Genomic DNA, 16702 nt, shown 5'->3' on the forward strand with positions numbered 1-16702 from the left:
GGTGGTGGTGGTGGTGGAGGTGGTGGTGGTGGAGGTGGTGTGATGATGTTAATGATGATGGTGATGGTGATCGTAGTGAGCCAGCCGCAGAAGAAGTGCAGGAAAAGGAAGACAACGGTGTGTGTAGCATTCGCTCCGTCTGTGTGTGATTGTGTGCGCGCGTGAGTGTTTTCATGTAGATGTCCGGTGACAATAGCTGTTGCTAATTTGATAACTTCTACTACGACACTTTACTATACGTCAACCTGATTTGGAACTCACCAAGTAAACGACCCTCACAAAGAAGCGCCAGCGAAACCAACCACAGCGGCCGCAGCAACCAGAGATAACGACTGCCCTGGCGGGGACGTCCTGGCTGCGCTCTGTCGACGACAACGACAGTCAGAAGATAAAAAATCAATAAGGACGGCTATTCGGCAACGCTAAATGGTATAAAAAAGGATCCCGATGCCTGACAAACGCTCAAACTTGGGCTTCGCGATGTCACTGACACGAAGACACGAGTACGTCTGGCGATTATCTACGTGAATAGTTTGATTACGTTAGCTCAAACGGCGTGCCCAATCGCGGACCGGAGAGTCGTGCAGATTCAGCTTAGCCATCCATAACAGAAGCTAAGAACAATACGCAAAACAAGTAATATGGCTTAATCGAGTTACCAATCCATCAACGAATCGATTTGGCTGGAACAGCTATACATCGATTGATTTTGAGTCCATAGTGAGCCGACGATACAAATAATCTTTCTGATGATTCTTGAATTGGAAAACGAGCCGCCGACAAGACTTTTGGGATCCTGATGCAGCCAGGAATTGAGGCCGTGAGTCGAGTCCGCTAGCAGTTGCAGGAAGAGCAAACAAAGACAAGGACGCGTCACACACCGGCGCACGGCATGAACACGTCCTCTGTCGCTGAATTTCAAACTGCCAGTCGCTGAGTTACAACGTCAGCGACCTCACTAGGCTCACGGACCATAAGCTTTGAAAACTTCTCCGCCGTGTGGTAGCCGTGGTGGAACGGCGAACGCTAAACGCCGCTAGAATTACCATCGTCATCGAGGACGACGAAGTTTATTCGGTTGTCGCCTGCAAGCCTAGCGGCTGCCGCCATCGCTATTTTTGGTGCTGCGCAAATCCCTGTTGAACCCCTTGTTCTTCCGGGGATCATGTTATTCCTGATAGGCACTCAGCTGAGCAGGAGTCGGCCACCGTCTACCAGGCCAAGCCCGCAAAGTCGAACTGGCAACAGCAGCGCTGACTGGGCCGATTCGCGGCGTCTCTTCGTCTATTCCAGCCTTCTCCTTCTCTTCGTCACGAGATGCGCGGCTCTCCCGCCCGTCATCAATGTCGGTAAGTGTTACCCAAAGTTTTTTCAAATACCTATATCCGACTAACATAACTGTTCCCAATATACTCGCCTTCTTATCTACCTACCGCCTTAAACATATATATACACATAGAAACACACAGATACAGAAACGTCCAAGTACACACGTAGCCTATACATAGATGCGACACTCAAGCAAAACTATCTGTCTCTGGCTTTATCTAGACCGATTCCTGGCGTTTGCTTCTAGCGGCTGTCGACTCGCGACCCTCAGTCGCTATCACCAGCTTCCATCATTAGATAAAACGAACGAACGGAAGAGATTGAGCGGGTTTTTATGAAAACCCAGGGTCTTTTTTCCTAACGGATGTTGTTTCACGTATAGGAAACGCACACAAAGGTATGAAAAGTCCTGCTAAGATACTGCTAGTAGTGAACGAAACACTGAGCGATGAGCGTGTCCCCATCATGGTTCCGGAACTGACATGTCTGCCTACTAAACCTAAGACCATGTGCGGGAATGATCTACAACGTTGGGTGTGAGGAGGGCATTAACGCAATGCTTTTGATAACGCTAAGTTACACTAAATAAAGATGGCAATTTTGCCAGTTCGGTGTATGTACGTACTTGCTGTCAATTTGCTCAGCATGTCATATAAAAAACGAAAGATAGACATTGAATAGGTGTTTTCTTATCGGAAACACACATCGTACAAAAACCTAGCACACCAACTTTCCTTTGAAAACATAAGTGCTGATCTGATCTAAACGTTGGGTATTTTAGTTGTACATATTAGTCTGACAGAGGACATAAACGAATTTTCTCGAATAATCAAAAAACAAGCCTTCCTTGTTTTGACTTTCTACATTGAGGAAAACGCTTATCCTATCATGCATTTGCTGATTAAAAGGTTTGAATAGCTACTGCAGTGCTCGATAATATCAATAGGGCTAGTAATATTCGCTACTTTTGGGCGAGTCCTAGTCCCAGAATCGCATACCTTCAGAACAAGCCGCTTGAAATGCCTGCGAGCTCTAAGCCAAGGTACGAGTTTTAAAAGTGCTCGAATTCGACCCCCAAACATGTCTAACAATTAACTAATCCACTATAGAAAAACAATCACAACCGAGATTTTTCGAAATTGATCTTTGATTCTTGAACTTGAATTGTCTAATCTTCAATGCATAAAAGAAACTAACAGCGCCTTTGTCTCGCGTTCGAACGTTGTATAGAAAGAATAATTTATAAAGTGGCACCGAAATGCTCAGACTTTACTTTGCACTGGTAAAATATATATTAATATATTATTTATTTATATATATACATTAATAGATGTACGTATGTCTATATGTATACCATATTATTACTGGTGCACATTTCTGCTAGTATATATCCAAATTGATATTGATGAGTATAACCAATCGTGCTAGAAACATGAAACTGATACTTTTCCATTAGTTTTCGCGTATCACAAAAGCGTTAATCAATCCATTAAAGCAAACGGTTTCCTAACAGAAACTAGCTCAAGCAAATTTCCGACATTCGAGAGTTATCGAAAAGCTTGAGCATCAAGGGGCATGCACTGGGCTAGACGGAGCGGCACCTCCTTCTTGAATCACATACCTATTTTGTATATAAAGGTCGATCTCTGTCTCAGCACTTCCTTAATCTGTCGGACCACATCCATAACACACGCACGCTTAGTAAACATCTAGATGTATTGGCCGATCTGCCATGACAGCCTATTTAAGCTGATGACCAGAACCATAAAGTGTCTTGTGTCTCTGCCTCAGGTTCTGTTTTACGAACAGGGATCTGCGTATTGATGTGCGCGTGTTAGAGATATTTTTACATATTTATACATATTTCTTGATTATATAAACATGAACACATAACCCGTTCATCGAGTCAGTATCATTGGAAGGGCTACTGGGCAGACAGGTTAACGACCACATCTTTTCAACGACTTTCTTGCGTTCCCTTTTTTTTTCGGGTTCGATCGACATTGGTTATACAGCCGCGGGCAGTGCCCTCTTTCTCGCTAACCGATATTCTACTGCACAATCTTGCACTGAGCCGACCACTGCAGCTTTTTCGTCTTCTCTCCTGTCTTCGGACCGTAAAAACGGGACTTTTAACCTCGCAATTTTTATCGAGGCCATATCCCGGCTATAAACCCATACGATGGTCTGGCCGTCACCTAGTAGCCGCTACGAGGGAAGCGGACAGCGCGCTTACCGCCGCTCCGTTCCTCCGATCTTTGTCTTGTTTTCTTTGTATGTGGGCAGTTCTTGGTCCTTCTCCTAACCCAATCTGGCTTCCTTTTAGATTACCAGTATTATGCTTCTAGCAGCCTCACAAAAGCTTCCGCACGGATCGGTTCATCCCACTCAGCCAACCTGTTTCTTGTAGCGAAGCTTTTCCACGCGGCTTCTGGGCCTCGAGTCTCAGGGATGTCGGATTTCTGGCTGTTTTAGCGGCCGTCATTTGCGTTGTCGTTGTCAGTTGAGTCGTGCGTAAGACAATCTTCGAAAAGCCGTTCCCGATTACGCCGTTCTCCTCTTCCTAGCTACTACTACCATTCAGTTGTTCGACTTTCTGCGAAACTCTCTGTTTGCGCACCTTATGTCCTTGCTGGTGCCGCCGTCGCCGCTGCCGTTGCTTCGGCTAGCGCACGCAGAAAAAATCGCTACTATTTTTTTCATCTATATGATACTCCTTTTATTTCTTTTTTTCTGTCTCACCTTCCTCTCACTCACTTTTGATTCATATCAGCGGGTCTAGCGCATTAGAAATATAGGAGCAGTAGTATTCCACTAGTTGCCTTCGCTATTGCTGTTCATCGTTCGTCGTTCACTTATCCTCAATTTTTCTCCGTACCGTCATGTCCTTCTATGTCATCCAGTTGCAGCAATCCGCTTCTCTGCCTTTCCTAAGTCGGTATCCCACCTGCGCTAGTTGGTTCCCACGCTTTTTCTATCTCGGCTGCCGCAGTTTCCGCCACCATTTTAGTACAGGCCGGCCTGCACGTACACATGTCTGCTTATCTTTCTGTATTTTCGGTCTATAGTCGTAGCTTTGTGACATGCACGCACGTTTCAGCTCCGTAGGTCCCGCACACCTAGTCGTCTGTCCGCCAGCAGCAGCAGCAGCACCGACATGTTTTTTCCCTGCGGCCTTTACCTTACCTAACCTTATGCTCGGCCTTATGTCCTTTCGTGCCTTAGACGTTCCTCTCGGCAGACACGCACAGACACGTCTGTAGAGACAAACTAGCCATGCTTGCGTTTGTCGTAGGTTGCACCATTTACGGTTCCACCTGGTACGGCTGGAAACATCTGTTAACAATCCGGCGGCTGTTGCTTAGAAAAGCCGTTCTTTCATTGGTGTGGCCTCTCGGAATCGTACCAGCATGGCATCTATTTATGTGGACCAAAGTCTTGTAAGCTTCTTTTTTTTTTAAACCCACTTTATTCCTCACAATACAATCGTGAGAACTATGCGCAAACATGCTTGGTGGGTCGCCAAGCGACTTCAGTCGAGTACACCCTTACATGCGATGTACTAACAACTATCGCGGATAGCGGCTACGATCAAATAGCGACAAGCAGGATCGTGTGTTGGTATCCTGATATTGCATTGCGCAGCAGTAATTGTGTTAACGCTGAGACTAGGCGAGGCATGGAGAACTTTAAAGGAGTCCGACCGTTAAACGAGGTCAGACTGGATCTGTTTCCGTCTGATGCTAGTCCTTCGCACCGAACGTTTTTCTGCTCAAGGAAAAAAACGACAAGCAAAGCAAAGCGACATCTACAAGCCATTTTCATCGGATACCGATCATCCTGCCGCTGCCACTTTTCTGATAGTGACGCCATGCATAGCGTCTGTTGTTGGCTGACAATTATAAATGAGGGACGTAACACTGGGCCGCCACTGCTGCCTGTCCCTTGTATTGCCACCGCTCGCGATGTCTGGTCGCTTCCTTCACGCAGAAGCTAACGTTTCGAGCAGCAGCCGCAGCAGCTGCGAAGAGCACCGCCATGGCAGGAAAGGCGACCGTCGACACTGACCTGTTGGTTATTCGTACCTGTGGCATTACATAACCAGGCTTCAGGACTTTTTGTTTGTTCAGGGTTTTTTGTTGATAGAAAACAAGCGTCTAGGGGGACAACGGACCTTGAATAAAGAAGGGTTAGGGGGGCAGTGCTTCATATACGAGTCGCTCGTTTGCTGTCCACCTTTTTAAAATGACGCGCAACCCCCGTGGGTGCGCCGTTGGTCTGCAGCCTCTCAGCTCACTGTTTCTATGTGGAGCTTTGGTAGGCAGCTAATGCTGTTTATGTACCGCCACATCGATCGTAATACGTCCAAAGTGAAAAACGGATACTGAAAGTCTATTAGATATTATTATTCATGTTTGTTTTTGTTTCTTATAATATTTGTACTTATGTGCGATCCAGGATGATGACTCTGAGAAAAGTTAGAAACCATTTTGTATTTGTTTATGTTTTTGGAAACTAAAATATTTACTTGAGCAACTTTATTGCCTTACGAATTAAGCGGATTAGAGGTGGTCGACTTCTACTAAAATCCATTACTAATATGTACTTGATGAGCAGGCTCCACAACATCATGTATCTAAATAATAGTCAGACATTTATAAGACTGTCGCCAATTTCCTATTGTAGAATTCTGATAACTATCGGTATTGCGACGTCAAAATGCTGAGCCAAACTAAGATAAAATGGTAATCTCACCGAGTGATATCGGCATTAAGACAGGCAGCTCATTCAATCATCAACGTACGTGTATACATTGATCGTAAGACATACAATGAGGCGACGACAATGGTTGCACGGGCGTCAGAAAGCCGGGTCAGACCGGGCTAGTTATATATTATCCAATGGCTTTTCCATGGGACGGAATTGGGAAAGCAGACAAATGTTTTGACTTCGCTGTGTAACACGAATTTATTTTTTTATCTTTCTCACGTTTTTTTTTCCTTATTGCCTACTTTATTCCATTTTCAATGTGAATTTCCCAGGGAGAGTTAACCCTTGGGCTCGGTAGGCCTAGTTCCTTTCTCGCCCTAACTCTACCATACTGTGCCGTTGCACCTTTCAAAAACGGCAAACAAACACATTAATTGACGACCTGTGCCTGTTTGAGCTTGAGTTGCCAATAGCGGATAGCGGCCTAACGAGTAAGATTGTGTTGAAGCTGTACATTCTTGTAACTACTTTCTTATTTGGTTGTTCTTCTGTGGCATTATTTAACCTAGTACTACAAAGTCCTGGTAACAGGGCTAAGATCAGGTTCCTCTTCTTTGAGTAGCCGGCATATGCGTCTTCCTTCTATTTGCCACTATCGTAGCAAACTAGGACGGGCAGAACCACTAGAACCCGGGCAGCGCGAGCCTGGAAATAACACAGGGCTCGGATAGCCTGGTGGCCCGCCTGCAGTGGGTCTTGGTCACAATAAGTTCCATTTACACAAGCCCCGCCGTTAGTTCAGCTTTTCTTTCACTCAACATTATCCTCGCTCTTTTATCTTTATGCTCCCCACCAACCTTTCGGCTGCACCGGTCGTCGGCACTGCTACGTTCGGTTACTTTTTTGCGCCCCCACCACCCCTCGCCTGCGACTAGCAGTACAAAATCAGAGCTATTGTTCAAACAGATTCCGCACACCTCAAATGGATAGAAAAGAGAATGAGCAACAGCAGTTTTTAGAATGGAGACGACATTACTAACGTTCTTCAGAGAGAGAAAAAGCGGAGATCGAAGGAGTGAAACAGTGGGGAACATCCCCTCGTCTCAACCTGTAGAGAGGGGGCACAGCCAACGCTGAACAACTTAAGCAGACAACTGACTGCCATGCTCGCTGGCCGGCCGGCCGGCCCGCTGGTGTTTGTGTTGTAGTGACGCGGTTGTTCCGCCGGGTAAGCGCTTGCGGAATTTCTGGGGGTGGCCGGGTAATAGAATGGGGCTAACTGCAACAAAAGGTAACGTGGCCGTGTCGCCTAGTTGTCTTTGCTGCCGCAACCGCCCATCTGGGTGGGTAAACAAATGTATTGTGAAGAAGATTGGTGAGGCGGAGACGGTTTCGAGATGTTCGTGTATCAGCTTCGGATCAGGATTACACTGTAACGGTGCCAATAGTGCTGCTAACGGTGTTGTCTGTGTGTGAATGGCGCGGATCCGATATCGCTGTACAATTGGAACGTACACAGACAGGCACGCAGAAAAGAACACAATACAAAAAAGAAATTCGAAAGCATCCAAAAAAAGTAAGGTTCGGCTGAAACGCTACGAAAGTAGTTTATGTTGTGCTAGACAACGCTTCGTTAAGATCATATACACAAAGTATTACCGTCAGCCAATTTCAATCATTGAGTTCTTGAAAACAAACACATACGATGGTTTTTAATGCGGAGAGTACTTCTCACAAGTATTGTGGGGTGCATCCGATTTTTAAATCGATTGAATGGTCAAAATCCGACTCAAAAGAGGTAATAGTCGTTGGAACTGCAATATTGCGCCTAACAGCCCTGTTATACGTGTTACATTTGGAAGTGTTTAGATATATCACGTAGTTGGTAGTTGGAAGTAGACGCAGAATTCAAATGTGTTTTAAATAACTGCAAAGCATGAATCCCAATACAGACCAATATTTATAGATTAATCCATATATAAACAAGCTCACCTTCTAATATCAAAGAAAAGCGGTCAACATCTTGAGTAGCCGTCTAAAAATGTTCATCTTGATTTTACCAGACAGTGACCTTCTACTTCTTTCTAAAGCCTTTACAAGCAACTGGATAGGTCAGACTATTTCTATCAAGTCCTACCATTCTGTACGATTCTTGCGATTCTACAAAGATTCTTTTCGAAATGGTCATGGTTCTACCGTTAGCCTGGCTGTTCAAGGCTACCTTCTTCGGTTGGTTCCTTTTTCTAGGTACCAGCAAGTTAGGACAAGTGACTGCTGTTGACCAACTAAATGGGAGAAATATATGTTCTCGAGCTAGAGGTTGCAAGGAGTTAGTGGAGGGGGTAAATATAGTGGCGAGGGCAAACGCTAAAAAGACATGAAGTATCTAGGTTTTTCCTGACTTTTGGTCTAGATCTGAAATGAATGAGGTCCCGGGAGAGTTACCACCTTCATAGACCTGCTTCTCGGTTTACCTGGATGTTAGTCATACACTCTAATTCTCGGAAACACGCACACAATCCGTAGTAGAACCTCCAGTGCTTAGACTGGAATCAGCCACTCGGTAAATTTGGCCTGCAAGGAGGTTGCGAATGGCATCCGTCACTGCCACTAGCTACCAGCTGTGGGTAGATTCGATGCTGAGAACTGAGACGGCACTCGGGACTTAATGAGCGTGCTTGCTGCGCGCGCATAGCCACCAACATACGATATGTTTGGCAGGCGGTTGGAGAAACCCCAACAACCAAAAATCCCGTATACGATAGAGAGCAGGGGGAGATAAAAGAGGGGAGGCAAATGGTTCAGATCGTTGCGGGTGATAGCGGATAACGGGTAAGGCCTACCTTTTACCTCCTAGTGCCAAGCACCGATATCCTTAGGTTGCAGAGCCAGCGGCGTTTGTGGGGTATGTTCATACATCAGGCGGTAGTATAGCCGAGGTGATAACGACAGACAACGAATCTACTGCTTTAGTCTCAGGGAGAGAGTGACGACGTGCAGCGTATATAGATAACTATGCTATAATAAAATTGGCAGGCTTTTTGCCCCTTCCATACACTTCTTCCGCATCCTCGTCTGTCCATGGTCTTTGTTGGTGTCATCGTCGTTGAAACTGTGTGCAATGGCAGTGCCGATCTCGGCAGTGGTCGGCCTTTTGGCGTCGCTCCTTTCAGAGCAGCTCAAACATCGCTCGGATGAGGTAGCGCCTTTCTGTAGATCGGCAGAAGCACGTGCCGTACATGCCATCTTAGCTCTAGTTACACCCTCCATAGCGTTGGGCAATGGAAGGTATAGGAGTTGCGAAAACAGCAGCAGCCACTCACAACGCCATATATGTCAAGGTGGGGTAAGTTCTGTGAGGCAACTGCTTTTCGCAGTAGTTCGCCAAATCTCGTTCGAAGCGGGCCCTGGTTAAATCGCCGTCGCGGGCTCGATTTGTGGGCCACAATGTCGATGAAGTTGACTATCAGACTAAAGGGAGGAGATCAGGCTTGCTATCTAGCCTATTAGCAGAAGAGAATGCAGGTCGGTGGCGTAACACTATCTCCTGATTAGACCTCTACCGTTCGTCGCCTCTATTTGCATAGGCTGGATAATAGACATGTACCGTTATGACGGTGACACCGCACACGACCTCACAGAATCAAAAAATCGTCTGTGTTCCCCATAGTAAGTCAACGGTCGATCGAATCATCGCAGAATACCAGTCATTACGAAAAGCCATTTGGCATGCCGTTTGTTTTGCCATCTCCAGGAGGAAATGTAAATGCAACTCCTTCTCTGTCGAACTGGTGGAAACGTCAATACATATAGGTAGCGCATGGAACTGAATAAGTACGGAAGTTTTTGACGATAATGTATGGGTGTGTGCTTGTATATGCGTACTGACCGGAAATCATTTTTATGCAAGCGAGTTTAGGTCTAAGACCAGTCATGCGTGTTTGACAAACACATGTGTACAACATGTGTAGTCAAATAAGGCAAGCCTTCTATAAGCGAAATTTCGAAAATACATCCTGTAATAGTAATTGTTGCAGTTTTTGTGGCGTATGTGGACGGAGCTATACATAATAACGTTAACCGCATATATAGGAAATGGGAGTGAGTCTCGAATTAACAGACTTTGCTCTTTGTCATTTTTACATATCGTTGCGTAAACGTCCATTATCAGACTATATTGATTCCATAATATCTAATCTACACCACAAGCCATCAACTCTAAAAAAAAAAAGAACACAATCAGAATTAGGTCTACTGCCTACCTCACGAAGGTGGACGACCGTACAGATGGAATGTAACGATGAGTCTTTGGGGTAGTGGGCCATGACATTCGAAGGTAGTCAAGCTACGGAGATAAGAACAAGCTACGGCAAACTGGCTAGCACTCAGTCACAGGGTAAAGGAGGTATATATGCCGCGTATGTTACGGGGGAGAACTCACGGTCAAAAACGCGTAAGGCAATGCCGTTAATTGTCAACAAAGTGCTGTTGCCTACCACCCTTGGAACGTTGCGCGCCACAAATCTTACATCGGACAACAGCCGCTATTTCTAAGGTTATGGCACTCGCACGGCCTGTGGCCGTCATTATAGTCTAGTGTTCAGTTTGCGAAGGCTATTCCAAACTTCGAACCGGAAATCTTCAGCGGGCTCTGGTCTAGTTAATTACCAGCGATATACCGACAGCAAGCGTAGCTCAATTGGCTAATACATTAGGAAGATAGCATCAGGTAATGTGTATCTGTCTCCCGCTATATATATACATATATATATATATATATATATATATATATAGGGTGCAGAACGCTGGAACTGTATAAGCTAATACCATTTCCCAATATATATATGTTTTAGGATTCTCGACTAGTATCTGGCGTACATTTAACAACAGATCGGTTTATTTATGAGACGTATAGAAAGTATCGGTATAAAAGACTTTGGTCTCATCAGCCAATGTCTAGAATTGCTGTTAAAGCAGAGCAAGGCTCTACTTCAATAGCTTGTTTGTCTTATGTCCAAATACAGCTCAAACTCGGTGCGTAGAAAGTCATTTTGCATTTTACATAAAAAGTTGGACGCCAAAATTTCAGATCAATCTATTGAAGTTTAAGTTCGTCAAACACGTCAACCTCTGAAATGGTGAACATTGTGTAAATTCAAAGATGTTCTCAATAAAGTAACATTATGCTTAGGTCTGGTGATACTCGCTAAAATCAAAATCTTAGAGTTGCTGTGATAACCCTGCGATATCGGACAGCGGATCATCGTCGTAGCTTCAGGTGCTATTTCTTTCTCCTTAATCTTCTCGCTTTTTCTGCCCATATGAGTGCAATGCAACTGACGGAGCAATACACTCGACCTTGCATCTGGTCAAAGTTCGACATCAGACAATGGCAGCGACGACAGGCCTGTCGTGTTGATCAGTGCTTCGGCTGTGTACATTCGAGAACGAAACGATACCGGTACAGGCGCCTCTGCTGGCACTCGGAGATAGGAAACGCGCTCTCCTCAAAAAGTTCAACGAGCCGTTATCCCTTCTTCCCCTTAGAAGCACATAGCTGATCCTAGTTACGGCCTCGTTCTTCATAGCCCACATGAAGCTGGATATGGAGAATATGGCCCATATGTAGTTTAGCTCCTGCGAGCAAGCCGTTGCAATATTGCTGTAATATTGCCCCCGTTATTCTCAGCTACCGTTAAATGGCTGGCCAGCAAACGAGCTCGATCGTTCCTCAGGCAGCAGCAGCAGTAGCAGGGCGGGACGGAAGGCTCGTGCAGCAACATGTTAGAAGTAATACGGCCATTGCCCTAGACGTATAGCAGTGTTATCAGATGCTTGCCTGCACGCCTCTCGACTCTTGGACACTAGTGCTACCGCTACCGACGCTATGGCAGACCCGGGCCGGCTTCTTTGACTCGACCTCCTTTTTCGTCCTCCTTTCTCCAGTAGTAAACCACAGCTCTGTACTCGCGCGCGCATCTTCTGTCGCGCATGAGCTGTCGTTTCCTTTACGCATGACACAGGAGGCCAAACACAGCTTCGCATCAGCGTTTGCACAGCTTTATATTTCTTCCATTCTGTGCTGCTATCTTTTTGTTACTTCTCCTTACACTTCCCTTCTAAGCTCTATATACATGTCTCTACGACTATCTTTGCTGCTTTCCTTAGCGCTGTGCTGTTCTTACTCTACATTGCCGTTTCGTTCTCCTCCTTGCCATTTGCCCCTCACTTTGCGGATTATTATTGATGCTTCCCCGAGTACTCAGCAAGCCACTCATCGCCGGTCTTTGCCCTGGAGGCACTGTTCCCTAAAATGCTGCCGTATGCTGGTTGTTGTTATCTTAGTTTTCAGCTAATTTTGTGGCAATGTTGCTGAAAGCGAGGCTAACTAGATCGCAAAAAGGAATTAATACGGCTTGGACTCGGTGAGTCGCGCCCTTGCTGCTGCTGTCGTCAGGCGCATTAATGCGAACGGGAGCGGATCAGAAAAAAGGGAGAACGTCCCAGCGGACTTTCGTTAAGATTGCCAAAGAGTACATTGGTGAGGGGACAGAAAAAATTGCCTGATCAGGCAGAGTTAGTCAACTTGTAGTGGCTGGACGTTTTCAAAGTTTCCAAGCTTGTACGTTATAAACTCACGCACGCACACATACGCGAAACTTAGGAAATGTTTCCACTAGAGGGTGGCACTAGCTCAGCGAAAGCTGAAGACGGGTTTGCTAGCTTTTATTGAGTCTTATTCACCATGAGAGTAGGGATTACTTGCGACGCTTTGCCTTGAACTAACTCCATTGGTCGCCCACCCTTTGGACGGCATCAGAACACCAGTGTCGGCTTAGCAAAGCTGCCATGGCTCCCATCGTCCAAGGGTTATTCGTTTTCACCTTTTCGCTCTGTTGTGCAGATCCTCCGAGACTAATCCTAATTCTGCTGGGCGGCGGCCCCTTCCCTAGAGTTCTTTTGTTCCACTTCGAACGGATTCGGAGCTCTTAACTCCCGCGCCTCCTCAACAAGCCAATTGCGGACTCTTCAAGCTTCTCACAGACGGTACTTGATCAGGCGATGGGGACAGACAATCCTGTTATTCAGTCGCTTTTTGCACGACTTTTCCAAATGTAACGAATGCTAAGCCGGTCGAAAAGAAAACATTTAAGGGAACGTCAATTGTAAATAACCTAAGTCAATCAAGAAAAAGAAGTACGCAAGGAGCGATTCTACATAGTTGCTATGTCGTTGCTTAACTTGCAATAGCGAGAGTCCGCTTGCTTAAATGTAGGAGAAAAAGGAACAAAACTTACTAACCTGTCGGACCTATTCTGGTCATTAACTAATAATTTTCCCTGTTGGTTAATACCTTCACGTCGCGTAGTTCTACTCTGCGACGCCGGATATAACGAGCAGTATGTTTGACCCAAGCCACTTCGGTTACGTTGTCCCGGTGCTTTTAGCTGGCTGGCCTTTCTAATTGTAGAAACACCGCTTGTACGGTTAAACACATTTTAATCAAGTTTTAAGGCACCTGACATTCTACTCATCAGCGTCTGGTCTGAATTAGCGGAAGACCTAAAAGCTGTTAATGGAAAATAGGACCTTTAGAGGAAGGCTATCAGTAGCACTTGTTAGGGACAAAGGACAAATTTCGAGCGACCACATTTAACAAAAACGATATGGTAATCGCTCTAATTAAAATGCCATTTACTAAATAACAGCATCAACATATGCATATGGACACTGAATGTTCTAATGTGAAGGTCAACTTCTTACGTTGTACGTAAAAATTCATATACTCTAAGTTAGCCTAACAAAAGAGTCAGAAGCATTCCACCCTGTATCAGTGATTTTTTTCATATTTTTGTATATTAAGCTTTTCTGTATATTTGTAGACGTCCTCGCGTTCGTTATACAGCTTGAGGTATACAAGAAACAGACTAAACAGTGTAATGGACGTTGGAGAATACCGACTATTTATGATGGTAACAGTTGCTTGCACTAACTTCCAGCGTGGGCGATACTCGGTCCATCTCGACGTGGGTGCCATCTTGTCCGCTTCCCTTTAAGTGTATTGGAAGAATGTTTCGCTACACCCTTGTCGAGACCCTGATAATCGTCGCCGCGTTTTGGCGTTCTGTTTTTAGCAGTAAGACGTAGTAACTGTCCCTTCCACAAATGGCCGAGTAGGGCTTTAATCTCGAAGGAGACGGTCTTCTCGTTTGTCACTCGGTCGGAATTTCGTTTTACCCCATACACTAAGCGTGTCTTGATTTCTTTCTCCTAATTCGCCAATGGTAACATAACACAGACCTGCTAAGCAAGATCAACTCGACTGACACTGGCTTCATTGTGCTGTGTGCTTGTTCTGTAGTGATCTTTTTTTTGTGATTATGACGGAAATCATTGCCGCCACAACTATGTTCCTTTAGCTCCTGAGTCGCCATATTTCCACACTTGCTTGCTAACGGAGCTCCAAGCATTGTTGGCAGGATTTCACTTTTAGCCGTTCACCTGATTTTTCTCTTTTCTTTTTGCTTCCTTACATCCGTGACGGCAAAGAGATAGCAAACGACACTCAGATTTTTCCTGCCGCTAGGCCTGATTCGCCAAGACTACCAAAGTAGCCATTGCGGCTTCTTGTAGTGCCACAGCAGCAGCAGCAGCAGCGCTTCGTGACATCAGCTAAAGAGAAGCGGATAAATATCCGCACACCTCAGCTGGAGACTGAAGTCCCCCTCCTGCCCTCGTATCATGGCTAGTTGAGGGTTGTCCAAGAACGAGCTCTTCTATTAGATGGTGGCAAGGGCGTTAGTGGCGCGATGTAATAAAATAGAAGGCACTGTTGTCGTATAAGCTAGCAGCAGGAGGCCTAGACAAACGCTCACTACGAGGTCCTACGAAACGACAGAATTCATTCCAAGCCCTATGCTGTGTCCTACCTCTGTTTATGCAGGCTCACGACGAGTCATCACTCTTGCCCCCCTTTTACTTCCATACACTATTCCGTTGCTTCTGGCTAGTTGGGATGGTGAGCGGACAGGAAACTAAGAGATTGTTGGAGAACGAAACTTATATATGAAGTGGATCGCCGATGGTCCTGTCACGCTTTGGTCCTGCACCCGTTGTTCTTTCTGACTTACACACAGACAATTGCAGCCGATGAGATAATAACTAATCAGTTCGAATGAGATGAATAGAGTAAGAGTGAACGAAAATGACGTAAGAAGGAGAAAAGATGTAAGGAAAGGTAGGAAATTTCATTATTGGGATGGATCATTCACATAGGACCTAACTCGAATCTGATCGTTGAACCACTCCTTCCATTTATGTCAGAAAAGGATGCATTAGATGGCAACATCTGTAATCTTTGCCGAGATGGTTGTTGCCCGGCGGATATGGATGAATACATGAAGAGACAGATGCGCGCTGTGCCTCCCTCCGACCAGAACCGAGCAAACAGACTACAGAGCAGGCACACCGGGGCATAGAGCAGATACACGGGAGCTTGGCTAGCACGCGTCTGTGTAGAACTGTGTCTGTAGACATTGTAGAGTATCATGTACGTATGATGGCCTTCTGCGTTCAGGAACACGGACCCATACACGCGTACGATTACAGCATACGTACTGAAGTGGCCACTCTATCCCTGTTATGATCGGCAGAATCAGTAAAAGCAGCGTGGATCAACAGGTAATATGGACATAACAGTTATCTAAAGAGTCCGACCCCACTTCCTTTCTAAGCAATCGGTGACGCTGTGATCAGCGTTTTTATCACGGATTTCGATGCTAGTGTATATAAAATGCCCTAGTGGATTTGCAGATTTACACTTACATACGTGCATAAATACAAATGTGTAAAATATACAATGGCTCCCAAAAGTGTTCGTTCACGCAGGACGTATTCGCACAAAAAATAAAATATAATTGATGGTGTTCATTGAAGTCTATTTTTTATTAATCAGTATTAATGTGTGTCTAAATATACTACAAATTACCAGTATATGGTTTTTTTAGCATCGCAAACGTATTGATCCGTTGACCAAGGTGGTTGTCTTGACATTCCGTGTATATATAGTACCATTCACAAATTATGTATATGCAGAAATGTCCTTCAGAGACATAGATCAGTTGTTTATCACACTTTAATCATATTCCTTTACTTGGCTTGCTATACAGCATTCACCACAAGGAAAATCCAATAAACTAGATTAAGCTCTAAGAACAAATTGGGTCGTATCTATCTATCTAGACCATTTATTTTTTAAATAAACCCTGGATTGATGTGGGCAACTACACGGAACAGCTGAAGTTTACTATTCTACATAAAATAAACCTCAATGTTTAGAACAATACGACCTCTTCTCAAAAATCTGGGGGCCTTCCTCGATGGAAGGTCGCTACCTTTAGGTGGGTCTCCGGTCCTCCACAATTACCAAATGCTTAATACAGGCCACCTTGATAAATGTAGATGGTGAAAATGGATGGTACCACTAATGTCGCAAGGATACATATGGAGGTTGCCCGGTTATACGACCCGAACGCCGGGGTTTAGGGGACGCTTAAGGTCAAGAGTCAGTCAGGAAGAAATTAAATACAACACCTGACCGCCATTGTAACTCGTGGTAGTGGGAACATTTTGCGCCATGCCCATCGTAAACCCTGTCCGGCAC

At 45.2% G+C, this 16702-nt stretch overlaps 1 protein-coding gene across 1 annotated transcript in view; it reads left to right on the forward strand.

Moving 5' to 3' along the window:
* Positions 1–29: 29 nt before the first annotated feature.
* Positions 30–16702, forward strand: part of LOC111246347 (glutamate receptor ionotropic, kainate 2-like) — a 294379-nt gene continuing 277706 nt past the window's right edge. Inside the window, exon 1 of the mRNA XM_022795808.2 lies at positions 30–1349. Within this exon, the coding sequence (XP_022651543.1) occupies positions 1166–1349 (184 nt within the window). The 5' untranslated portion in view covers positions 30–1165. The remainder of the gene's footprint in view (positions 1350–16702) is intronic.

The sequence above is a fragment of the Varroa destructor genome, unplaced genomic scaffold, assembly GCF_002443255.2.
Source record: "Varroa destructor unplaced genomic scaffold, Vdes_3.0 BEIS01000003.1, whole genome shotgun sequence".
In the NCBI taxonomy this organism is placed as follows: domain Eukaryota; kingdom Metazoa; phylum Arthropoda; class Arachnida; order Mesostigmata; family Varroidae; genus Varroa; species Varroa destructor.